The 26,541-nt window shown below is 43.7% G+C and overlaps 2 protein-coding genes across 2 annotated transcripts; both read right to left on the bottom strand.

Annotated features, from left to right (window-relative positions):
* Window positions 1-5,424: 5,424 nt before the first annotated feature.
* LOC146760373 (kinesin-like protein KIF20B) lies at window positions 5,425-9,172 on the bottom strand. The gene is made up of 5 exons (XM_085551358.1): window positions 8,643-9,172; window positions 8,136-8,216; window positions 7,281-7,407; window positions 6,601-6,743; window positions 5,425-5,585 (listed from the first exon to the last, which is right to left on the bottom strand). The coding sequence occupies exons 2-5, from the start codon at window positions 8,172-8,174 to the stop codon at window positions 5,505-5,507; spliced, it is 390 nt and encodes a 129-aa protein (XP_085407484.1). The 5' UTR covers window positions 8,175-8,216; window positions 8,643-9,172; the 3' UTR covers window positions 5,425-5,504.
* Window positions 9,173-17,851: 8,679 nt separating this feature from the next.
* Window positions 17,852-20,245, bottom strand: LOC146760372 (myosin-binding protein C, fast-type-like). The gene is made up of 3 exons (XM_085551357.1): window positions 19,727-20,245; window positions 19,003-19,107; window positions 17,852-18,105 (listed from the first exon to the last, which is right to left on the bottom strand). The coding sequence occupies exons 1-3, from the start codon at window positions 19,737-19,739 to the stop codon at window positions 17,954-17,956; spliced, it is 270 nt and encodes an 89-aa protein (XP_085407483.1). The 5' UTR covers window positions 19,740-20,245; the 3' UTR covers window positions 17,852-17,953.
* Between the last annotated feature and the right edge of the window lie 6,296 nt (window positions 20,246-26,541).

Raw genomic sequence — 26,541 nt, 5'->3', positions numbered from 1 at the left:
AGGAGCCCTGCAAGGGGGAAAGGAGCCCTGCAAGGGGAAAAGGAGCCCTGCAAGGGGAAAAGAGCAAGGAAAAGCAGCCCTGAAAGAGAAAAGCATTACAGAATTGGAAAAGGAGCCCTGTGTAGAGAGTGTTTTTTACAGCTAGCTGAGAAGTGTCGTAAACACGGTGCAGTTAATCAAGCAGCCATGCCACCTGCAAGGACAGTGAGATCAACAGGATGCCCTGGGATGGTGAGAAACTAACCATGGTTTTGTGAACTTGGCAAGGGAGTAACTTTCAGGATGATAACAACAAGCTGCAAAGATACTCGGGGATGGTATGTAATTGGGAACCAATGAAGAGCTCCACTTTTGCAATATGTATGAGCTAATTATCCGTATTATAAAGGTACACGCAGCCAAGGAATAAACGAGAATAGCTGATCATATGTCAATGACAGGTGTGGTCGTCTGCTTTTCTCCCGCCATTCTGCAACAATTGGTGACCCCCGACGTGGCCTACCAGGAAGGATCGCAGCAGCGAAGGTGTTCGGATTCTTAAGCAGCGGGGATAGCATACACCAGGAAAAGAAGGTGCAGGTGCTCTACATGACCTTATAGAAGGGCCTAGCTGATACGGGCCGACGACGTCCTTTAAGGCTGCAACAGCGCGCTGACAAATAGGTATGGGAAGGCAAGTTGTTTATGAATTATTTTCTTGCTTTTTTAAAAAAAGGTGTCAGGTATTTTCTTGTTTTTTGAAAAGAAAGCGTCAGGTTAAGGGGACAGACTTGCAAAAGGAACTCCCCGAGTTATTAGCGTATGGGTATGCTAAATGGTTATTTCAGAATCCGCATTTAGTGCATGATCTTTTTGAGTGGCGTAAATTTGGAAATGCAATTTTTCAGGGAATATTAGATGGGGATAAAACAGCTAAAAAATGCGGGAAGTGGTGGCGTATGGTTTATAATGATTTGTTGCTACATCAGGCAGAAAAGAAAGCGGCAGAGCAAGCTAGTGCTGTGCAGGGGAGGAATAAGAATTATAATGAGTGGTTGGATTGCCCGGTGCCCCCTGCTGTGTCCACTGTACAGTTGCCGCTGGCCGCCGAGCCTGCATTGCCGGTGGCTGCGGAGCCGAGTGCCCCGTCTCCGTCTCCCGGCACGTCTGTATCAGACGAGCCGCCTGCATCGACCATGGCGCTACAGCCGGCCCCCTCGACCCCCCTTTGCAATGAGCCGCTCCCTGGGGCACGGAGTGCCCTGGTGGAGGCCGTCGCGCAGGAGTGGGAGGGGGCTTGGGCTGCGCTGGCGCGGGCTTGTTTAGAGGCGGGAGACGGTGAGGCGTTGGAAGCGGTGCAACAGATGGTGCTGCCGGGGGGGTATTTGCCTAATGTTGCAGGCGGGACAAAGGCTACTATCAGTGCTTTAGATTGGAAGTTGTTGTCACAATTGCAGTCTATGGTCAGTCAGTTTGGAGTAAAAAGTGAGCCAGCGAGACAGATACTGGATTATACCTGGAGTACTCAGGTTTTGTTGCCATCTGATTGTCGTTTGATTTTTTCGCAGCACCAACAACTGCTATTTAATGCTTATTGGGAAGAGATGTGCCAACAGAGTGCTGCAATACTTAGGCAGCCCGGAGATCCCTTGTATAATGTCGCCGTTGAAGAACTTTTAGGGGTGGGTCCTTTCATCCGGACGGAGGCCCAGGCTTTATTAGGACCAGTTAAATGTAGGGAGTCAATGTATCTGGCCAGGCAGGCTATGGATAAGATCAAGGCACCAGGTGGGCTGCCGTCTTATATGGGAATCCAGCAGGGAAGAAATGAGGATTTTGGAGCGTTTCTAGATAAGGTAGCTGGAGCCATAGAGAAGGCTGGAGTACCAGAGTACATGAGGGAAATAATGCTAAAACATTGTGCACTTCAGAATTGTAATGCTACAGCTCGTGGCATTCTAAGTACTTTGAGGAGTAACTGGACAATAGAGGAGGCGTTAGACAGATTATCGAGTGTGCCCACAGGGGCTCAGGCTTTCATAGTTGAGGCTATTAAAGAGCTAGGGGCAGGATTAAAGGCACAGGCTGAGGCTTCTCAGAATCAAGTGTCAGCAGCTCTTGCACCCTTACAAGCATCTGTGGTAACCAGTGCAGGCCCAAGCACCTCTTTTAAATGTTTCCGGTGCGGCACTAAGGGACATTTGCGACGGAATTGCCAAGCTGTCGGTGTGTGGTGCCAGAACTGCCGCTCGGACAACCACACCACCGTCACCTGCCGTCACCGGTCAAGAAACCTCCAGCCCAGCGCACGAAAGAACAGCGGCCGCGCTCCGACACAACCAGCCATTCCCAGCCAGCGGCCGCCTGCCGCCCCCCCCCACGTCGCTCACCGCGTTGTCGGTCTCTACGGCCCCCCCGCCTTTCAGTCCGCCTACGTCGCTCGTCGCGCCCCCGCCCTCTGCTCCGCCCACGTCGTTCTCTGCGCCTCGCCATGCCACCCCCCCCTCGTCGTGCACGGCTGCGTCTGTGCAGCCCATGTGTAACGTAGTTAAAGACACGGACGGACCGAAACCAGAGGATCATTGTGATCCCGGTCCAGTAGATCCAGAAAGAGAATCGGACGCATTTCCTCCTGATGATACTTTGAAGGGAGCAGGAATGACAAATTTCCCTACAGCGTACTGTGATGTCTTAGAGCAGTGCAGAAAAGAAACTATATTAAGGGGTGATGCTGACACGTTGCAAACCTTTCCTAATCAGGTCCCCCATTTGGAATCCCTGCTTTGTGAGGCAGTGAAGGAGCTAAGGGAGTCAGTGAGAACATACGGAGTTCAGTCAGCCTTTACATACAATCTTTTGGTTGCAAACAGTGACAGTTACTCTATGACCCCTCACGATTGGAAAACTGTGTTAAGAATGATCCTCTCTCTTATGCAATACACCATGTTTATGACTGAATACCAGCTACATAATTTGACTGATATCTTTTTGCCTCAAATTGGGACAAATCCATGTGGCACAGCACCTCTTCAACTGTGTCAGACAGATGTCACTCACGTTCCTGAATTTGGCTGTCTAAAATATGCACATGTAATAATAGATACTAATTTTTCTTACGTATTTACCACAGCACATACAGGTGAACACAGTCATGACACCCGTAAACACTGGTTATCTGCTTATGCTGCTATGGGAATCCCACATACTACAAAAACAGATAATGGGCCTGCGTATACCTCTAAGGCCACTCAAACTTTCCTCCAAGAAGGGGGTGTTAAACATACTACGGCCATTGCTCATTCTCCCACTGGACAAGCTATCACTGATCACATTTATCAAACATTGAAATCCATTCTTATTATTATTAAACAAAAAAGGGGGAATATGGGAGACACGCTACAAGAAATATTATGCAAGGTTTTGCTTGTTTTGCTTGTGCTGAATTTTTTGAAAATATTATGTAAGGTTTTGCTTGTTTTGTTTGTGCTGAATTTTTTGAATCGTGATCATAGAGATACAGCTTATGTGGATTGTCATTTTGAGGCTTCCCCAGTGCTAAAGGAACAGCCTATGGTTAATGTTTGGAATATGGCCACAGGACTTTGGGGCTGTCCCCTACCACTGACAACTTGGGGTCATGAATATGCTCGTATTTCCACAGGGACTGGCCCTATGTGGGTTCCAGCATGATATCTTCGGTCTCATCTGAAGTCAGAAAATAGCATCCAGCCTTCATAGTAATTGTAATTGTGTGTTTCTTACTTAGTGATATTGCTTTGTAACTTGCTGTGTTATAGATAATATTAGTAATAGTTTGACATAGTGTGTGATTTTCTGTTTTACCAATGCAGTCTCAAGATTTAGAGTTTAAGGCATTAGCTAGGATGTTGTGTGCTTCTTCTATTTTAGTAATAGATCAGATGTGTATTAAACAGGATTTGATCTAATCAATGCTAGAATCTACAGGAATAGCTCTTTTAATGTTTTAGTACTGTTTGGTTATGATATTATTAGCCTATTAATTAGCTTTTCTTAATTTGCAAAGACAAAACCTGGAAAGGAATCCCAGGCAAAGAGATGACCCTGTATCATAGAATAGATACCTCTCTTACATCTAACTAACTGGGATTTTTGAAATATAACCATGCATCATTTTAGACAAAAGTGCACGCTAATAGAACTAAATTTGATGGTTTATTCTGTTTTCCAAGCAGGTGTTCCACTTGGGCTCTATATCACGCACTGGCCATGCGGATATGGTGTACAACTGGAAGAAATCCTTCAGACCCTGAATGCAGGAGAGAATCTGTGATGGGTGAGAGAGGAAATGTGCACCTTGAAGCAGGGGACGCCCTGCTGGCACTACCTGTCGCATCCTCCACCAACATGGCTTGCTGTTTCTCAAGGGTCAATAAGTAATAATGCCCCTAGTGATACTCTAGTACGTTTGTCCTCTAAAATTGGTTCTATTTGACATGTTACTTCATAAAATTGCACGATCATTAATCAATTATTAGCCCAGATAACTCAGTCGGTAGAGCATGGTTATGAGCATCTTAAAAGCATTTATTGCACAAATTTTAGTGGTCATTAAAATCAATATATCAGAGTATATGAAAATTGAAGACTTTTCCTGATCAGTTACAGATTAACACAATTGGACCCTCATGGATTTATTTTCAGTTTACAGAAACTTAGGTTGCAGTACAAACATGTTTGTTCTTTTTAGTGGGTTTAACAGTAATGTTGTTATGTTGTATTTGACTTGTCTCTTTTTTCACTTTTAGAGTATTGTCAATCGAGGCCTTGATTGAGTTATAATAGTTATGTTATTAATTTAAGTAGTGTTGCTATTCTATAGGCAGTATTGTAAGAAGAATTCTATGGAGCGTCCGTCATGGATCCAGATGAGAAGTTCACAGAACAGCAGCTACGAAGCAGGATAAAACTACATGAGAACTGATTGAACAAATGAACTGAACTGCTTGTTAAATATGATTAATCGGTCGTTAAATCAAACCCCTTTTCAGCCTAAAAGAAAACGGGGGAAATGTAGAGAGTGTTTTTTACAGCTAGTTAGCTGAGAAGGGTCGTAAACACGGTGCAGCTAAGCAAGCAGCCATAACACCTGCAAGGACAGCAAGAACAACAGGATGCCCTGGGATGATGAGAAACTAGCCATGGTTCTGGGAACTCAGCAAGGGAGTAGCTTTCAGTTGATAACAACAAGCTGTTAAGATACTCGGGGATAGTATGTAATTGGGAACCAATGATGAGCTCCACTTTTGGAATATGTATGAGCTAATTATCCGTATTATAAAGGTACACGCAGCCAAGGAATAAACGAGAATAGCTGATCATATGTCAATGACAGGTGTGGTCGTCTGCTTTTCTCCCGCCGTTCTGCAACAAACATCTATATCCAAATTTAAGAACACAAAGGAGTAACTGTTACTGTTTATTAACAACCAGTTTTAATACTACGATAAAAGTATGTCCTGAGAAAGGGGAACAAACATGCTTCTTCAAGGTTTTTTAGCTGTTCTGGATCTCAGCCGTCGCTTGATGATCAGATGATCACTTTCCTTCTTTTGTTCCTCAGATTCCTGAAGAAAACATTTCAAAAGTTACTGATCTTTTCACACAAGACTGACAAGCTCTTCTTGACCCACGCAAACATATTTCTTCCCCTAAATGGATTTCAGAATGGCATTTGCTTATTATATTTTATTCAGAAAACTATGGGATACCGAGATCATTTTAATGCAGCTTAATCACAAGGAACAAATATGGAGAATGTACAAAATCCTGTTTATCTTAAAAAAGCACACACATCTGAGGAAAGCCTGAAGGCAGCTTTCATTTTGAAATACTTGTTTTCAAAAGAGTATTATAATACTTGTTTTGTGAAACATGAAGCGTTCAGAAAACATTTTTAGCCTCAATCCCTGTAGCTATGACTTGCCCAGAATTTCAGTTCTCGGTTCAGTTCCATGTTCTCAGAACTACAGTGAGAAAAGAAATTCTCATCTTCTTCATCCTCTAACAAAAAAAAAAAAAAAACATTTTGGTTTCTGCCCCTATCATTCGTCAAATCATCAAAAAATTCAGAGGGATATTACAGTATGGGCAAATGATCACTATGCTGAACAGAAAAAGGACTCTAATATAATTAAAAGATGCAGTTCCAACAGAGCAAGAATGTTCTTAGCACAATAGCTGCCGACAGAGTCATGAAACTGGCACATCAGATCCTTTGCAAGTTGGCTTAGACAGGAGATCATAGTTTAAGCATACCTAAAAAGCTGTCTAAGTTGTGCTCTAGAAAAGCGTGTAGTAGAAAAATCCCACTCCGACACACTGAAATTATCTATGACTCCAAATTAGAAGACATCTCCGTGATTGCTACATCACCTACTTAGTAAACTGTAAGCCAGCCAAACACAGAGATCTTTGAGGACAAAATAAAACAGAACAGCAGGAAGACCAACAAGAATGACTTGGTAGAATAAAGAAATACCTCAGTACTTTCAACCTCCCCCTGCAAATAGATGAAACCTCCAGTCTGTTTGGACTCCTTAGTAGTTTATTTTAAGCCAAGACTACAGTATAATCGCTTACCGAAGAAGCAGGTATATTTAGAGGGCCAGAAACGACAGTGGAATACAGCTTCCTTTTGCATCGTTTTGGCTTGGTCTCTCCTTCTTCGAGACTTTCAGGTTCGTTTGATTTAGGAGAACTTACTGCTGACATCAGCTTCTTGGCTAGAAGAAATTTGTTTTGATACATAAACCAATCAACTTACTGGATTTGTGAGTCTTTAAATCAATGAATGCAAAAAAAGCTTTGTAACAAACTTGGTTTATAAATGACACGTAAAATTTAAGTGAAAATACTCAGAAATTGTATGTGTTCATCGAGGTTCTTTATTGCTTCTATAGCTGAAACTGTTTATAGGTTCAGGTACGGCAGCTTAAAGCACGCATTAAAATGGAGTATGAAAGACAATCATGGCTCAGAAGTCGCTGGAAGTCAGAAACTTCAGCAGGAGTTAAACAACAGGCCTAACTTTGGTGCTGACAGAAGCACAAGACAGAACCAACTTTCTCTGTATACTTGTAGGTTTTCACAAATGTAATAATGAATCTCTGAAGAGACGAATAAATGCATTTACTTCATAAATCAAAGGACAACTTAACATGGCAGACAAGTCTAAGAACACATACATTAATAGCCTACAGCAGAAACAAGCCATTCTACAATTTCTAGAAAACATGGAATAAAACTTATTCTACACCAACCTTTAGAGTGTATAATAGAAGGAGAGCTTTGAATAAAATCTCCAACTTTTTGCAGTGTTTCATCCTTCTTTTTAGTCAGTCTTGAAGCATGTACTCGCTTTCTCAGGAAGTAGTCTTTTCCGGATTTCTGTTCAAAAGAGATGTGAACATGTGAAACAAGAGCATTGTTTAAACTTCATTTTAGTTCAACGTTATTTTAAGTTGACATTTTGAGCTTTACTACTGACACCTCTGTTCATTATGCTGATGATACCACAACGGCAAGTAATGTAGACAATTTTATACCCTTTAGGGAGTTGTCAAAATCTCAGCTATTTCAAGGCATACGTTTCTTAAAGTTTCTTAATAAGGCAGTAGTTTCTTTAAAAGTAGCTCCCAAGCTGTGGAGTTGTTTCTTACATAAGCTGTTCTAATTACATAAAATAAACAAACATACAAAACAGAAGACAACAAATGGGAAAAATCTACTACTCATACTCTGACCATGCCAAGGATACTGCTATCACATGTGAACATCTGTTTTTAATAACTGCCATGCATATTAATGATATGAACCTTAGTTTAATACAAGGGCTTCACTTACAAAAGCACACGATAATACACTAAAGCTTCTCTTCCCAACTATTCAGTGTGCAATATCCTTCCCTCCAAATCATTACACAGTACAGCCATTACACGCTCTGGGGACAGACTGACTTGCCCTTTGGTTAGCTTATGGAATTTAATAGGAAGAGCTCATAAGCATGTAAGATTCCCATTCAGGTATACACATAAGGATAAGACACTGCTTCTTTCGTGTGACCACACAATTACAGGAAGTCCCAAGCTAGCTTCAAAACTAGAACAAAAACCAACCATTTTCTCGTTACTTGCAGAGGGTGAATTAAAAGCCATGACAGATTTTGTATTTTTCGTGTTCTCACTTTTCACAAAATCCTGGGAAAATAAGACAAGTTTCAGCCATGATTCTTTTGGAAAGAACAATTGATGTCACAAAAGTGAACACTTTAAACACTTTTGCTAATAGCAGGGAAGTATTTGCTATTCCACTGTAAATCAAATAATAAATAAGCATTCAATTATAAAAACAGGACATTAAGATATCAGTATTAGACATCTCATGATGTCTAAAAAGCTGATTTATGTCTACAGGTTTCAAAGAAAATACACAATGGAGTTAAGAGAAATTAAAAAACCATGGAATTGCTGAACCTGAATATACACAAGGAACAAACTATCACTTATCTACAGGCTATGGTTCCAAAGGTAGAACATCTCCTCTAATTCCTACTCAAACTGGTTATTTCTCTTTTAGATTAATGAACTATTTCTGTCTTCTACCTTTCATATCGCATAACTCACCTTTGTTCTTCTGCATCAGCTCTTCTTCAGTTTTAAGTAGTTTGGTGTTTTTCTCTGGTAGCTCTTCTTTGGTCTCCATCAGTTCAAAGTTAGTTTTCTCCAGCTGCTTTTCAAACCAGCCAATATCTTCCTTCGGGTCCTCCAGGGATACAATGGAACTATGTGCTGCCTCAGCTTGCTCTTTAATATCCATGACATCATAATGCACAGAATCAAGAATGCCCTCAGGATCAACACAGGTGTCAGGCACTATGCTATGTTCTCCACCCTGAAACGTAATTTATAATCAGTTAAAACTGGTGAATAGCTGACTACATAATAGCTGTTATTTCTACACATAGTCTGGATAGCCACTATGAAGACAGCCATACAAGAAGTTTTTAATTTCAGCTTCAAAACCCACCTCACAAATTCACATACAACATGACAGTGATTCGTATGGGGGGAAGATAAGTGGCATTCTAGTAACAGCTAATATATTTTATAGTATTTGATGACCACACTCCCCCTTTTCTTTTTTTTTTTTTGTTTTTTTAAATATTACCCCAGATTGTTCTCCTTCAAATTTAACGTACAAGTTCGGACTCCCCTTTTCTTTGTATACAGCGTAAATTTTCATTTTGTGTTGCAGAAACAAGGAAAACGCCCAAATTCCCAAAGCTTTCTGAAACTGTTCTTAAGGCTCAGCAACTATTCCTGCTAGATGAAGAATAGATGTATCTTGCTCATCATACAGCAACACAGCATGCACTTCTTTGTAAACAGCCTTGTGTTTCTATAAGATGTGCCCATAACATTTAAATAGTAAAAAGGAAAATATTTAAGGAAAAAAAAAAAGGAAAATATTTAATAAAAAAAATATACCAGGGTGTCATGGTTTAATAATTTTGTAATTTTGCTATCAGTATCACTCCTGTTAAGGAGCTATCTTAGGTTTGCGATTCTGCACCTGTGAGCTTGACCTTGAAAGTCCAGGCGGACTGCCAATACTCCGGTTTATTTTATAAACACTGCTGAGCTTTGGTTTTTTTTTTTCACTTTTTTTCCCTCTCTATTGAAAAAAAATAAATAAATAAATGTTCCCTCTACTAAGTGTGCATTATAAGGTACTGCATTTCATTAGTTCCTCTTTTACGATGCTCCAAACATATTGGACCATGTTTAAGCTAGCCTATTTTTCCTATGAAGTTATAGGAATGTATAATAGATTGAAAGCATGGTTAGCAACACTTATTTGGTATTTGCCTGCAGCTCCAGAGGGAGCAACTAATGCAACCAATAGTATGGATATGGTGGTTTTTGAGCGTGCTTTTCCTTTTTTCTTTGCATCTTTTAAGCAGTCTTCGACTGACCAATTGTCCCAGTGGACCACACTGTCAATCGTATTAATCTCCCTCAATTTGCTGTTGGTTATTGTAGTGATCTCACTCGGTATCTGGATTTATAACATCAGGAGGAAGTCTTCCTTAGAGTCAGAGAATACTGAGTGGCAGGGAGTGTGGAGAAACTTTGGAGAGACTTTTAGAGGACAGACATCTTTAGTGTCATGGAGCTTTACTCCTGAACACTTAAAGAATCCTGAGAGTTTGACTGCATATTTGAGACAGGAATGTTGTGGCTCAGGCAGATCTAAGGAGGCACAAATGACTTGGGGCCTAGCTAATGCTTATCAGGCCTTATTCAATACCATTCCTGAGAGGGAAGATTTTGAGGTTGAGAGAGAGAGTCTCAGGGCTGAGAATGAGAGTATCCAATCCAAACTCGACACTCTCCAGTCCGAGCATAACGTCCTCCGGTTCGGGTACAACACTCTTCAGTCCAACTACGACAGCCTCCAGACTGAGTTTGGTGCTGTCCAGAAATATAAAGCCTTGGTGGACATTGGTGCACAATGCACCCTAATGCCCTCAAGTCACCAAGGGACACAACCAATATATATCCATGGAGTGACTGGGGGTTCCCAAGAATTGACTATGTTGGAGGCCGAAATAAGCCTCACTGGTAAAAACTGGCAAAAACAACCTATTGTGACTGGTCCAGAGGCTCCATGTATACTGGGAATCGATTACCTTAGGATGGGATATTTTAAGGATCCCAAGGGGTATCGATGGGCCTTTGGGATAGCTGCTGTTAACACAAACGGTGTTAAGCAGATGTCAGCTTTACCTGGTCTGTCAGATGATCCTTCTGCTGTGGGGTTGCTCCAGGTAAAAGACCAAGAGGTACCAATTGCCACCAGAGTGGTTCACAGACGGCAGTACCGCACCAACAGGGACTCATTGCTCCCCACTCACAAGCTAATCTGCCAATTAGAGAATCAGGGAGTGATTAGCAAAACTCACTCGCCTTTTAACAGCCCCATATGGCCAGTGCATAAAGCCAGTGAAGAATGGAGGTTGACGGTGGATTACCGTGGCCTAAATGAAATCACACCTCCATTGAGTTCTGCTGTACCAGACATGCTAGAACTCCAGTATGAACTGGAGTCAAAAGAAGCTAGGTGGTATGCCACCATTGACATTGCTAATGCCTTCTTTTCCATCCCATTGGCTGCAAAATGAAGGCCACAGTTTACTTTTTCCTGTAGAGCTGTTCAGTATACCTGGAACCGTTTAACTCAAGGGTAGAAGCACAGCCCAACAATTTGCCATGGGTTGATCCAAGCTGTCTTGGAACAGGGTAATGCTCCTGAACACTTGCAGTATATTGATGATATTGTCGTGTGGGGCCATACAGCAGCAGAGATTTTCAAGAAAAGAAAACAGATAATCCAAATTCTTTTGCAAGCTGGTTTTGCCATTAAGCGCAGCAAGGTGAAGGGGTCTGCCCAGGAAATCCAGTTCTTAGGTGTAAAATGGCAAGATGGGCATCGACACATCCCAGCAGATGTGATTGAAAAAATCACTGCTATGTCTCCTCCCACCAACAAGACAGAGACCCAATCTTTTCTGGGAGTAGTGGGCTTTTGGAGAATGCATGTCCCAAACTACAGCCACATAGTGAGCCCCCTCTATCAGGTAACACGGAAGAAGAATAATTTCTCGTGGGGTCCTGAGCAGCAGCAGGCTTTTGAGCAGAGAAAACAAGAGATAGCCCGTGCCGTGGCCTTGGGGCCAGTACGGACAGGACAGGATGTAAAGAACATCCTCTACACTGCTGCTGGAGAGAAAGGTCCCACTTGGAGTTTGTGGCAAAGAGCTTTAGGAGAAACCCAAGGCCAACCCCCGGGACTTTGGAGTCGAGCATATAAAGGGTCTGAGGAGTGCTACACTCCAACTGAGAAGGAGATCTTAGCTGTGTACGAGGGGGTTCAGGCTGCTTCTGAAGTAGTTGGGACAGAGGTTCAGCTCCTTCTAGCACCTCGCTTGCCTGTGGCCCCCCTGTCACGGACACAGGTAGATTTTTGTTTAAACCGTGACAACTACCCAGAATGCAGCATCAGGGAATTTTTGCCTAGAACTCTGGAGGACTATTTGTAACTCAGAAAGGTCAGAGATAGAAAGTTCACACTGATTTCTGGGTCACCAGCCTCACCGTACATCAGCATTTTTGGTTTTTAAATGATACATAAAGTTCTCAATGGCACTGCTCTAGTCGGTAGTTCTTTTTTCTTTCCGTGCAGCTTGCTCTGTGCATGGCTTGTGAACCGCTATTCAGGCCAGACAGCTGCAGCCCCAAAGACCTGCCATAAATGTACAAATTCTACCAGGATAATGTCTTGGTAGTGGAGAAACAGGATGCGCAGTCATATGGCTCTCACACATACCTTGTACAACCAGCTTGGCTCTGGACTGGGCATCACCAATGTCACAGGTGTACACGTCACTGTCACTTTTCTCCAGATTTTTTATGCTCAGCTGCAGGTCTCGTCCTTTCTGTGCCATCTCGTATTTCCTGCCAGGCCTGAGCTCAGCAATGCCTTTCCTCCATATGACGAAGGATGCAGCTTTCTCGCTCTGACATGTAAAAAGTGCACTTCCACTTTCTTCAGTTTTCACATCTGAAAGTTCCTTGATAAAGTAATTAGGTTTTTCTGGAAGGAAAAAAAAAAGGATGAGGGTGTAGGACAAAGGGATTTGTTACCCCAACAAGTCCCAAGCATACAGAGGTGTCCTGAATCTCCTTTGCCCTCATTTCAGAATATCACATAGAGATGCAAAGAGTCTAAGAAGACCACAGAGTCCACCCATTTACATAGGTTTGATAATTCCAGTAGATATCTGGAAAGTTCAATACCATTATACATGCGCTGTTAGGATCTCATCTGATAAACTGCATATAGTTTTGATTACACATATTCAATATAGACTAATTCAGATTGCCATCTTTTCTTGGCTCACTAACACCCAAGATCATAGAATCATAGAATGATCACAGAATCATAGAGTGGCCTGAGTAGAAAAGGACCTCAAAGATCATCTAGTTTCAAACCCCCTCCAAGGGGTCACCAACCACCAGACCAGGCTGCCCAGATCCACATCACACTGGAGAATCATTCAGTTTCCAGATTATTTTAAGGAAAAGATTTTAATCCATCATATTTTCTGAAAACTAAGAATTGATCCTGCTCAAGGAAACAGAAGAGAAAAACATCACCCACAGGCTGCAGATATTTACCTCGACTTCTCTACATGCCATCCCCATGTGCTTTTCAACTCACCTTGCACAGTGACCCTGGCTTTTGTTATGGAGTCCTCTGTCTCACAGGGGTACTCCCCACTGTCCTTGGCAGTAGAGTCATGGATGATCAGAATGGCCCCAGTTCCCTCCTGCTGCAAGTCGTACTTCTGGCTTTTTCTGATTGCTTTGCCATCCTTGTACCACCTGATGTTCAAATCCGGTTTTGACAGCTCACAGCTCAGGCTGATGTCCTGCCCTGCTGCTGCTGTCTTATCCTCCAGCTGTTTTGAAACCTCAGTAGGTTTTCCTGGAAGAAAACAAGCTTTTTGAGTAACATACACTTAGGGTAGGATGCCTCTCTCAAAATACATGCATCTACATGCTGGAGATAAGTTAGAGAGGCACTTGCAACAGACGCTATCCTACAGCCAGCAGTAATCTGCAAAGTACAGACAATAGAATTCCAGGCAGCATTTATTCTCTCTTAAATCTACCCAATTGAGGATGATGAACCATGTCTGAAAACTGCCTCTTTCTTCTCTCCACTCATCACACTGGGAGCCTCAGATGATGCTCTCAGATGCACATGTTCTAGATAGGAATTTGTTGTACACCTAGATGATGTGAAGGCCATCCCTTCAGCTTATACTTAGAGGATATTTGCTCCCACAGTTCCCTCAACAGATCATTCCTGATTTACTGTTAATGGAACAAGCTGTAGTGAGATGCCCATTTCCAACACTACCCCAGTGCTTTGGGTAGTTCTCACATTTGTGTAAAATGTTTCCTCCTTTTACTTATTTTTAAGAGAAATTCTCAGTGCTTTGAGGTTCAAGTAGAAGGTTGCTATTCACTTTAACCATATTATGAGTTAGCTCTCACGACAATCTTATCAGAAGACAGTTGAAGGAATCAGGCCCCAGAATCTCTCCCATCTCATTACCTTTCACAGACAGAGAGGCTTTGGAGGTTAGACGACGGGCAGTAAAAACGACTTCCCCAGCGTCAGTAGGAGTCACACTTTTGATAATGAGAGTATATTTCCGACTCACGTTAGAAGCTTTAAATCGCCCACCACTTTCCACTCTGCTTCCAGTCAGTGTCCAGTTGAACTCATCAATGCTTTCATGGGACAGAATGCATTCAAAAGTACAATCTTCTCCCTCCTGGATTTCAGTGTTTTTCAGCCATTTGGTAATGCCACTATTCAGCTCTGGAAGGTAAGAGATAGGTTAGTATGAGGTTTATATGGAGAAAAGGCATTTGTGACTGACATGAGTAGCAGTACTGGTGTTTTAACTCAGGATTTGCAGAACATGGCTGTGTTCCTTACTGATGTATTCTCTAAGACATTCTCCACTCAGAATTACCAGAAAGCTATAAAAAAAAAGAGACGTAAATCTCTTGTCTTTGCTCTGGAAGAACTACAATTAGAGCAGCTCAGTCCATGGAGCAGAATGAAGATTCAATGAGCTACAGAGGGAACAACCTAACAGAGAGGACAACTCTAGGAAGCTGGGTGAGAAAAAGGGTTTTGCCTATGACAAGAAATTAACTGTTTCTATTAGCTAATTTGTTACCATCCTACCCCTACTGGTGTTCAAACGATTTCTCCATTTTAGGGATGTTTAGAAAGGAAATATTTCCAGGACATTCTTGACATGTTTGGTGATTTTCATGGCAAAATGAGATACATTTACATCAAAAGCAATGGGAATTTTCCAGACATCACTGTGCTAAATTGCAGTAATACACTTCTATTGTAGAAACTAGTAAGGCTCGTGGGGGAATAGGTGTAAGACATAGTGACCATACTGAATGTGCTTTTAGCACTCCTTTACTTTCCACAGTACTTACCCTGAATGCCGACCTTTGATTTGGCAACATCAGTGCCAATATCACAGGTATATAAACCTGCATCTGACTTCTCAAGGTCATGGATAAGGGGACATAGGGTCTTCCCAGACTGTACCAGCTCATACTTGTTGCCAGAAGTGAGCACAACACCGTCCTTCTTCCACACTGGTTTGACCTTCTCTTTAGAGACTTTGCATTCCAATTTAATCACACCCCGCTCCTCACCAAAAACATCATCCAAGGACTTCATGAAGACAGCAGGGTTCTCTGCAATTAAAAAGGCAAAACAGAACAATGTGATACAGAAGTTGAGACATTTCCAGTTGCTTTCAGATTTTTAAAGAGGGATAAATAAATCTTTACCAGTACTGATGACATCAATATAGAACCTAAAGTGGTTTCATGTCTGTTGACTGAATGCACTTTATGGAATTCTGAACTAATCAGTAGGAGAATACAGGGAACAGGAGGGACAGCCTGCATTGCCGGTGGGTGGGACTGATATCATATGAAGTAATTGGGATGCAGCTCTTCTAAAGCTGGAGAGCTGGCATTGCCCTCACATGGAGCAGAGCTCATACAGCAGGCCACAGGATTAAGAGGATTAGCTGCTGAACAATTTTGATTTTCCTGTTTTATTGACTCCTTTTATCTATCTTCTATTTCACACATCAGATGTTTATACTGGGGAAAAAACTTCCACCAAATGCAAAAGAAAGGAGAAAGAGGAAATCCTTCAAACTCTGAGCGCATAGAGTAAAAGAGCTTAATTGCTGGGGAGAGCAGATTAGAATCACAGTACCCTTAGAATTGGAGGAGACCCTTAAAGGCCATCTAGCCCAGCTCCCCTGCAATAAAAAGGGACATTCACAGCTAGATCAGGTTGCTCACAGCCTGGTCATTAGTCATCCCAGAGGCAAAACACACATTGAATGATCTCTCCTTCAGTCATAAATCCTTGGAGACAACAGCATTGACACTGCATGTTACTGAAGCAGTAAAAGAAACTGCTCTTGTAACTCTCCTTGTGCTAAATAAAATGATGATAAAAAGCAATGGAATGCTTTGGCAGGACACCAAAACCATCCTCCTTCCTTGATATCTGCTGCAATGGAACCTTCCACTGGAAGAAAGCCTCTGATGACTTGTCACCCCAGAGAGGTCAGCTTTAGAAGCAGGATTGCTGCACAATAGAATGAACTGCAGCTCCTTAGCATTTCTTACATCCAGGAGGGGTGTGATCAGACCCACCTATCACCTTCAGGTGCGCTTTCTGACACCTTGTCTGACTTCACTGTCACTGTGCCAGCATCCTCAGGCTTAACCTGCTTCATTGTCAGTGTGCAGCAATTGCCAACGTTCTTGATGTCATTGTAATTGTTGGTGTAAAGGAGGTTGCCATTCAGGAACCATTCCACGTCCTCGTCATCATGGGACAGCTTGCAGGAGAAGACAGCAGAGCTCTCTTCTTCAATTTCCACATCCTGCAGGTGCTTCGTTACTTCTACATTGCGGGCTGTGGGGAAACAAGGTGAACTGTTACCACTGTTACTATAAATCATACTGGGATGTGGTAGAATGGTAGGACTAGATGATCTTTGTGTAATCTTCTCAGTGAACATTATACGTTTATAAATTTAGCAGGAGAGAATGGCAGAAATCAACCCCAAGAAGAGAAATCTGAGGTGAAATAGGACATGGAAGAGGTCACCCTCCCTGCTCATACCTTCAGCTGTCAGTGTGGCCTCAGTCTCTGCAATTCCTGCCTTGCACTTGTACACACCAGCATCATCGGGCTTCAGCTTCAGAATCTTGAGCTCTGCTGAATGCTTATCCCTCTTGATCTTGTACTTCTCAGAGGGCTTGATGAGTGTGTGGCCCTTGAACCATTTCACAATTTTTGGAGAAGGCCTGAAGTCACAGGACAGGATGACAGAATGACGTTCCAAAGCTGTCTTGTCCTCCAACTTCCTGGTGATTTCTATATGGTAATCTGCAAAGCAGGGGTGGAAGAGAAGAAAGGATGAGGACAATTGGAAGAAGAGGAAAGTCTCTTGCGTGTATTCCATTCCAATTAATGTCATGTTCACAATGGTTCTTTGAACCACTCTAAAGATAAAACAAACGATTGTCTATAGGGAATGCCATTGACTACATTTCTATAAAGTAATACTGTATATTATCTACCAAATGCAAGGTCCAGCTCTTGTTCTGTGCTCCCACAAAACAAATTGCTCCCAATTGTTGAGGCTTTTATTCAAATAAGAGTGAGTTGAGTTGAATAAGAGTGAGTTGAAAATATAACAAGTACTTTAGGATGTGAATGGAGACTCTTACGCTGGGGACAACAGCAGATAAAAAGCCTGCAAGTTTCTTTCAGATGAAATCAATGAAAAACTGCTTCAAATTTAGGTGCTACCAAACTTAAACTTGTCTAGTTCAGAAATACAATTAATTTCACCTGATCTGACTTCTTTGGTATAGCCAAGGACAAAACCTCAGCTCTGTAGATCTGAATAGTAAGCACATCACAGCTATTCAAACAGATCTTTTACTGAGATGCAGCTGTCTCATTGATTGTCCAACGGCTTTGAACTGGAAATGGAGCAGACCCTCCAGACACACACACAATATTTCAAAGACCCCAGTGAAGGAAGGCTGTACGTTAATTAATTCTTCATCTTCATGATGTAAAGCAAGCCTGGATATGTTACCTCTGACAAGCAGATTGGCTGTGGATTTTGATTTGCCAATTGAGAACTGAATGGTGCTTGTCATATCAGTGGTGGTTTTCGGTATGGTCAGCTGGTGGATGGTGCCTTCTTGCTGCATAATCAAGTTTCTGCCAGCCTGTAAGACTTCCCCACGTAGGAATACCACTTGGGAGGTTTCACAGAAGGAATGGATATCTCGCATTCAAATTTGGCTTCTTCAGGCTCAGTCACATAGTCATCACACAGCTCCTTCACTAGATTAATGGATTGCTCTTTAAGAAGGATGGAACAAGAGAAAGCAGAGATTTAGAAGGAATGTAAAAAAACCTTACATTATCACCCCACTTACTCACGTCAGCATTACTGCACATGAACACTACACCTATCAGCTCAGAATGCCTTAAAACATCATTAAAAAATAATAGAAAGAAAAGAATGTTGTTAAGAAGTCAGAGAATAAGACTGACAACCTGAAAAGAGCCCAGATCTTCTGATTCCCAGTCCAACATCCAAATCAAACCATGACCTTCCCATCCCGATATCAAACTCCTCGCATTACGAAATGGAATAGAGGTTCAATGAAACACAGACATTGATAATTACTTTGGTTAAATACAGCAACTTAGCTCTGAACAACAGGTTTTCACCTAGTAAAGGTCTCTGTAGCTCAAATGTAATGACTCTACTTAGGAGAAATTCATTTTCCAGGAAGTTCTTGCCCTTATAATGTTAACAGTGGCAAAGGTGGGGACTGAACACTTGAGTAGTGTGCTAACTCAAATGTCTCCGTTTTCTTTATCACACTTAACATCATATATATACCCTAACATTGTATATATTAAAAAAAAAAAAACAACCCTGTGCTCTTTTCAAACAGCAAGAGAAAATGAAGAAAAAGTCAAGCTATGTTTTTTATCCCTCAACGTTCAAACACAAATCTGAAGTCTAAACGTAGAAAATCAACCTCCTAAGAAAATAATCTGTTTTACTTAGCGAAAGTAAATTGCAAAAGAGAAGCTGGATATTTTGTGGGCAGAAAGGTAGGTAGGTAGAAGTTTTTATTTCTGTGAAAGGTCCTGGTGGTGTTTAACTTCCTTGAAATTAAAGCAAAGGATGTTAGCTCATTTATAACATAATTTAATCAAAATTGTCATGAGAAGCATAATTACCTTTAACTGAAAGATGGGCACGAGATTCTGCCTTTTCTGCTAGAGATTTTATTTCTGCTGCATCCTTGACTTGGACACGTGTGTAAGTCAGCGAGTAGCTCTTTCCTGAAGCAGAGAACCACAGAGTCACTAAGGCTGGAAAAGACCACTAAGGTCATCTAGTCCAACCGCCAGCTCATCCCTACCAAACTGTGCTCTTGAGAGCAAACCCACAACTACACTTGGCTTCCTTGAGCAAAGAGCTCTGAGGCACGTGGCCAGGCTGAGCATCATCCATCTGGTTTCACAGCATCACTGCCTGTTCTCTCATGTCAATGAAACCACACATTCCTCCACGTCCACATCCCCACCAAAGCGTAATCTAAACATGGCTTCTACAAGGACTGACCAAATGTGGCCACCGTCACCTTCAAAGTACCTGATACAGAAGGATCACACTCACTGTCAGACAAAACCTCTTTGGAGAGGTGAACTGACTGCCCTGTTCACCCCCACTTTCGAAATAACTGCACTCATTTCCTACCTGCTCCCGGCAGTGTGGGATGGTGGGATAGCATCACACTTCCCACACTAAGCATCCCACCATGTCACTTGTTCCACCCTAACCTCAGTCCCAAAACAAAAGGGGAACTCCCTTCTGAACCTTCTTCATTTCAGATGTCTTATATGCTTGATCTCCAACCCACCCCCCACTCAGGAGAAAGATCCCCCTCTTACACCCTACCATCTTGCCGCATACTGATGTTGTCATCAGCCTTCAGCTTGTTGTCATCTTTGTACCACTGGCTCTGAACCACATCGTGTGAAATCTCACAGACAAAAGATGCACTCCCATATTCATTCACTTCCACATCTTCCAGTGCTTTAACAATCTTGATATCTCCAGCTGTGAAACACTAGAGATATATTTGTCAGGGTATTTCCAGAACTGAGTGCAGCATCTTTTCCTTACACATATTTGCATAGAAAATAAGTAGGATTATGTTTTATTCTAAACCATCATCCATTCCTGAGTCATTTCTCTCTTCAACACAGTCAATGCATTATTGCCATTGAACTAAAAGATAGACTTACTAGCTACAATGGAGCTCCCTGCAAACAGTTTTCATGGAAACCAGAATCTCATTTATTCTAAAACCTTTCAAGCAAAATTAAGGGTAGAAAAACAATAGAACTGAATGAATCTTTAAGGTCATTTAGTTCCAGTCCCCCTGCTATAGGCAGGGACACCTCCCTCCAGACCAACTCTTCTCCTCAGGGTCAAGGCTTCTCTCAAATCATTCTCCTCTAAGCCTGTGCCTGTGCTTGGGATTGCCCTGACCCAGGTGCAGGGCCTTGTACTTGGCCACACTCAAGTTCATGAGGCTGCCAAGGGCCCACCTCTCCAGCCTGTCCAGGTCCCTCTGAGTAGCATCCCTTCCCTCTAGCACATCAACAGCACCGCTCAGCTTGGGGTCATCTGCAAACTTGCTGAGGGTTCATTTGATTCCACTGTCCTTGTTGCCTACAAAAATGTTAAATAACACTGGTCCCAACACCACCCTCCACCTGGACACTGAGCTATTGACTGCAGCTCTCTGAGTGTGACCATCCAGACAGTTCCCTATCCTGCAACTGGTCCATCCATCAAAACCATTTTTCTCCAGTTTGGTGACCAGGATGTCATGCAGGACGGGATCAAATGCTCTGCACAAGTCCAAGTAGATGATGTCAGTTGCTCTCCCATTATCCACTGATGCTGTTACTCCATCATGAAAGGCCACCAAGTTTGTCAGGCATGGCTTGAATTTGAGGAAGCCATATTGGTTACCACCAATCTCCTCATCTTTATTTTCCAAACTATGCCAAGGAGAACTAGACAGAACTCTACAATGTCGTGTCACTACAAACCTGTCTGAACCATTGGCTTCTCTGCATGCTCATCACTAGTCTCTCCTTAGCTTGTGTGCCCACAGTGTATAGGGAATGTCAGCCACAAATCTTACCTAGGGGACATCTTTGCTTCAAAATCCCTTGAACATCACACAATCCCTTTTAACTCTCCAGGTCTGCACTTATTTGTGTCAGAATCAGACCATATTTCTGTGCTGCTATTTCCCTTTCCTTCTGAAGGGCCTGGATACAACTTGGATTAACCAGAGGAGCAGAGTTCCTGCATAAAACAGCCTGTACTGAAACAGCAACCCAACCTGGTTGCAGACTGAGAGAGAAAATGAGAGTTCACCACCTGTGAATAATGAGACTTCTCTTATTTCCCTGGGAAGTAATGCCCACTTTTTTACTTTGACGGAGCTCCTTCCCATCATAGAAGGGAAAATATCAAGTCAAATCTACATTAGTCCTTCCATCTCTGCACTCAGCAAAGGGAGCCTTCAGATCTATGCTTAATTCACCCAATTCCCTAGAATTAATGGAACTGTACTTACTGGAACATATGCTGAAGCTTAAGCACAGTGCAGTGTTTTCAACATGTAGGAATAGCTATAGAACATGCATAAATTCTGGCTGACCTATGACAGCTTAAAGCACTGCGGAGGACTGTTAACAAGCCCGTTTGGACATCACCTTGAATAAATGACGTTATCCCCAAGTAAGGGAAGGAACAGCTGAGCACCGGGGAGGTACACAAAGGGCCAGAGCAAACTCTCACACTGTCAGGTGCAAAGAAAACTGAGATTTCACCCTAAAACCCAGTTCACAACAAGGCTACAAAATCCTGGCTGAGAATTTCTGAATGCTCACCAGTTGTTTCCAGCTCGAAGGTCATCTTCTGGCCAGCAGCATGGCAGATGTATTCTCCAGCATCTTTCTTCTCCAGCTGCTCCACAACCAGACGCCGTGTTTTGCCCACACATTCCAGTTTGAACCTTCTGGAGGAGGCAAGCAGTCTTCCATCCTTGTACCATTTTACTTTGGTTGTATCCTGTGCTACTTCACAGCTGAGGGAGGCACTTGCTGCCAGGGCAGCACTCACCTCTTTCTGCACCTGCTCCTGGTTTATAAACACAGGTTTTGGCTCTGAGGGAAGAAAAGAAAAACAGAAGGACTGAAATGAGACCATCTTGCAGGTTTGTATGTACAGGTTGGAACAGGTTTAGGTTACCACTTGTGCCCAAACTAATAGCCTTCACTAGAGAATATCAGCTCTTCTGTTGAAACAAAGTGTCAAATCTAGGCAAGAAAGAACCTAGGAACTGAAGGAACCAAGAGGGTCCTTGAACACCAGTCCCATGGTTGCAAGTCACTATGCAAACATATTGAACCCAAAAGAACATCTGTCCTGCAGGCAACCAAAACCTGAGTTCCTTTTACTTAAGACCCACTGTGAAACATCAAAACACATAAACATGTGATAGTCAAACCACTGGCTGCCTTTTCATGACCCAGAACAGTACTCCTGGCTTCCTGAACAGACTCCTCATGGCCTCTACCACTGCCACAACTGTGACTGTCAAAGGCACAAAGGAAATATGCTCACCAACGCAGTCCTTTGTTCTTTGTGTGTGATTTGCAGATATCTATTTTACTTTGAGCTCTGGGAATAGTCAGCTCTACCAGGTCTCTTACTGTGAGTAGCAGACTCACCTATCCAGATGCAGCCTCCAACATAAAGGCATAGGAAAAAGGCAGTGTACTACTAGGAGAAGTTCCTGCTTCTCCTGCCATGAAAGGCTGCACGTAGAACATGCACTCCAGCCTCACTGCACATACTTATCTTAGTCAAATGTTTCGGTGAACAAGAATTACAGTTTGGGATCTCAGGCACAGGAGAGATTTGAATAATATCTTGAACACTGCTTCCATTGTACATATATCAGTAATTATTATTCTACAGACAGACTGAAACAGGTCTTTGTGCCATACTAAAACCAAATACTTGCTACAAACCCAGGCAATCAAGTATAGGGGAAAAACCTCAGCACAGACTACTGCACCTGGAGCACTGTATAATAGAAACTAGATTTTACTTTACTGTTCTCTGCTGTATTTCAGACAACACCTGTCTTACCTGTGACATGAATCTTGAAGGTGAGTTTCTGGCCAGCAGCCTCGCAGCTGTACTCCCCTGCATCTTTCTTCTCCACCTGGCTCACCACCAGCCGACGCTGTTTGCCCTCTGACTCCACCCTGAACTTCTTGCTCGAGGTGATCAGTTTCCCCTCCTTGTACCACTTCACCTCCGTCTTCTCCTGGGCCACCTCGCAGCTCAGCGTGGCATTTTCTGTTGGTGCAGCCTTCACCTCCTTCTGCACCTTCTCCTTGTTGATAAAAGCATCTTCTGCTTCTGGGATTTAAGGCAAACGGGCACATTTAAGACATGAATCTTTTCTACACAGCCTTCCCCAAATGCCCAAATTAGTCTTTGGACTGTACCGTTGAGGACAGCTTTCCCACTCACATTTCCTGACAGTGCTATGAACTGAATGCCAACATCTGAACTATATCAATTGCCAGTGAAGAACTTCCTCCCTGCCAGACCAAAACAGCTTAGATAGCCCTAAACTTGTTTTCATTTCCACCAGTATCATGTTCCAAAATCTTCAAAAATTAAAAAACACCCCTTTCCCCACTGTCCAGCAGCACACCAGCATACGCAGTCATTGAAAAGTCTGTTTCATACAAGGGGACAGGCATTAAATTGTCCAAACAAGCTGACAGCTGTAAGTTGCTTTGCCAGCAAAAGCCAGGTGAGGGTCAAGGTTAAATTCTGTTTGTAATTAAGTCATAGTGAGGAAATGTATTTTTCTCACCTACATATTTCTGAAAACAATTCTAATATCTCCTGAGTTTTCAGAGGCAGTAATAAAATGGTTTCCCCTATGGAATCATAGAACGATTTGGGTATAGAAGGAAGCTTTAAAGATCATCCAGTCCAACCTCTTGCCGTGGTCAGGGACATCATTCACTAAATGAGGCTGCCCAGGGTCCCCATCCAGCCTGGCCTTGGACACTCCAATGATGAGTCACCCACAACCTTCACCGGACAATCTGTTCCAGTGTATCACCACCCTCATCATAAAGAACTTTTCTCATGTCCAAACTGAGTCTACCCTCTTCACTTTTGAAACTATTGCCCTTTGTTATGTTGCTACAGACCCTGGTAAAAAGCCTTTTTCCACTTTCCTATCAGACTCTCCTAATAAATAGAATGCCTGTCTTCCTCCATTTTGGAAAGAAAAGCACCAGCTTGAAGCCTTTCTATTTTTAAGCATTTCTTTTGTACCTGCTATAGAGAAGAAAACAAAAGAAAATACAGGAAAACCTTTTTAGTTGCAGGTTTCTTTAATTTAATAGAAACCACCAGTGCCGCCTTCTAGCATTGTGACCAAATGCTGTCTCTGAGACTACTTAGGAAGAAGCATTTGCAGGGGTGTGCTTGTGCCCTGAAGATATCTTTAATATTCTTTAATTTCCCCTGAAATTATTGACTTCTCATTTTGCTATCATTGCATCTACTTGAGATCCCCAGGGAAATTCCCCAGTTATTTCCAGTCTGTCTTAAGCTGAGGCTACCCAAGTTCTAAGTGTTCATAGCTTCAGAAGGCAAACAAAACAGAGCATGAAATAAACAGAATTTAAGCACCGTCTACATCACTGAATGCTGGGGCTGAATGTGTCAAACCACTTAACTTTCCCCTCCTTCTTTGTTGGGGGATTCAATACAGTCGAAACAATTTCTCTCACCTGTGACATGAATCTTGGTGAGTCTTCTCCTGGGCAAGCTCAGCGTGGTATTTTGAGTCAGTACAGCCTTCACTTCCTTTTGTACCTTGTCCTTGCTTGTAAACACGTCTTCTTTCTCTGCAGGGACATCAGAACAGTCAAACCGTTTTGCTGTAGTCTGCTGTAGAGCTTACTCCAGTTCCCCGTTTTCACTATACTTGCCCTTCACAGGGAGCATCGTGATGCCTCATTAAGACAGGAAAACACTTTCCTCTCTATTTTGCCTTCATGCGGGGGGGGCACAGCGTAAGGCAGCGGCTTTGAGGGGGGTGTTGGGGCTGTTTGGCACTGGGGGGGGGTTATTGGGTTATTGGGTGCCCCACCCCCACACACAATGGGGTGTTAATGTGGGGGGGGGGGCTTAAATCAGTTGCGTTCCCTATAGCGCCGCCCCCCCCCCCCCCCCCATTAACCCCCCCCTTTATCCTCACGGCTGAGCCCCCCCCCCCCTCAGCGCCCCATTCATCTTGATGGAGGGGGGGGGGGTTTGGCACACGACCCCGGCGCGGCTTAAGGCACATCGTCGACAACACCCCCCCCACCAACCCCACCCGGGGGGGGGAGGGGGGCGATGTGGGGAGGGGGGGGGGTTGCGGGGTTGGGGGAGGGGGTGGGCAAAGCGCAATATGGGGGGGGGGGTCACAAATTGGGGCGTGGTCTTTACCTGGAGGGCAGCGGCTGCACAAAGAGCCCGCGGGGGTCGGAGAGCAGCACTTTGGCTGGGGGGGGGGGGGTCCACGGGGTCCGGGGGTAATGCTGCCCCACCCCCTCCCCTACCCCACCCCCCACTGCCGACCCCCCCCCGCGTTGCCCCCCCGCCCCAACGTCAGCTCCTGCGGCAGCTCCTCGTCGCTCTCCTCCTCCTCTTCCTCGTCTGGGGGGTCAATATGTGGGGGGGGGGGTCCCATCGGGCAGCGGCAGCTCCGCCGGCTCCGATTGGCTGAGCCGCAGTGCGCGGGAGCGGCTGTTGTGTGCCGGTCGGTGGAGGGGCGGCTCTTCATGGAGCTGCCCCGCAGCCAACAACAGCCTGAATGAGATCCTGGAGTCCCAGACGCTGGAGGATGAGCTGGGAAAGAGCAGAGGCTCCCCACAGAAGGGCAAATCACGTCTGATAACGTGAGTGTGGAGCACAGCCAGCCCCTTCCTCACATGTGTGGGGCTTCCATGTTCCTCTGTGCCCATTGCAGTGTGCCACCCCAATCCTGCTGCCCAGCCAGGAGTGGATGGGATGAGCAGGTTGGGATGCACAGAGCAGTGCTCAGACATTGCTGGGACATTTGTGCACTGCTGTTGAGCTTCCCTTTGTGCAGCAGGGGAGAGGATGGAGGTTTACAGGTGGATGGTTGTTATTTCTATGGCATTGCACAGGTGGTAGAACCTTGTCCATTCCCAAACTTATTCCAGGGCATGCGGGAATTTGTGCAGTTGTAGTTCCTGAATTGTGCTATTTAAAACCCTCCTGTAAATGGGGATGTTTTGTAATGCCTGCTGGGGCTGCAGGCAGCATTGCCTTCCTCCTTAGGGGGCAGGTTTAATCACAAGCCTCCCTATTTCCTCTCACAAACGTCCTACAAACCATGTCTGGGCATTGCTGTCTCGGCCTGGATCTCAGCTCCTGAGACTGTCAGATGTGAAGCAGCAGCAGCTGGGACAGGGCTGGCTCTGTGTGCCCTCTGTGGGTCTGTGGGCACAGAGTGGGGCAGAGGGATGACTGTGAGAGGGAGGAATTGCCCAGCCACTAGAAAGAGGAAATCAGCTGAAAAGGGGAGATTTGAGAAGCACTGAGGCTGTGGCTGCTTTGACAGTAAGAAGAAA

Source organism: Coturnix japonica, chromosome 6 (genome assembly GCF_054131305.1).
Source record: "Coturnix japonica strain WE chromosome 6, WE-NBRP24, whole genome shotgun sequence".
In the NCBI taxonomy this organism is placed as follows: Eukaryota; Metazoa; Chordata; class Aves; order Galliformes; family Phasianidae; genus Coturnix; species Coturnix japonica.
This window is presented reverse-complemented; position numbering and strand designations above follow the sequence as displayed.

Excerpts from the sequence above, each read along its gene's own strand:
- LOC146760373 (XM_085551358.1), bottom strand. The coding sequence starts at position 8,174 with ATGGCTTTTAATTCACCCTCTGCAAGTAACGAGAAAATG. Across the intron at positions 7,408-8,135 it reads CTGCAAGTAACGAGAAAATG|AAATCCGGAAAAGACTACTT; the intron begins GTTGGTTTTTGT and ends TCTTTTGAACAG. Across the intron at positions 5,586-6,600 it reads TAAATATACCTGCTTCTTCG|GAATCTGAGGAACAAAAGAA; the intron begins GTAAGCGATTAT and ends TGTTTTCTTCAG.
- LOC146760372 (XM_085551357.1), bottom strand. Across the intron at positions 18,106-19,002 it reads TGCCCATCTTTCAGTTAAAG|AGCAATCCATTAATCTAGTG; the intron begins GTAATTATGCTT and ends TCCTTCTTAAAG.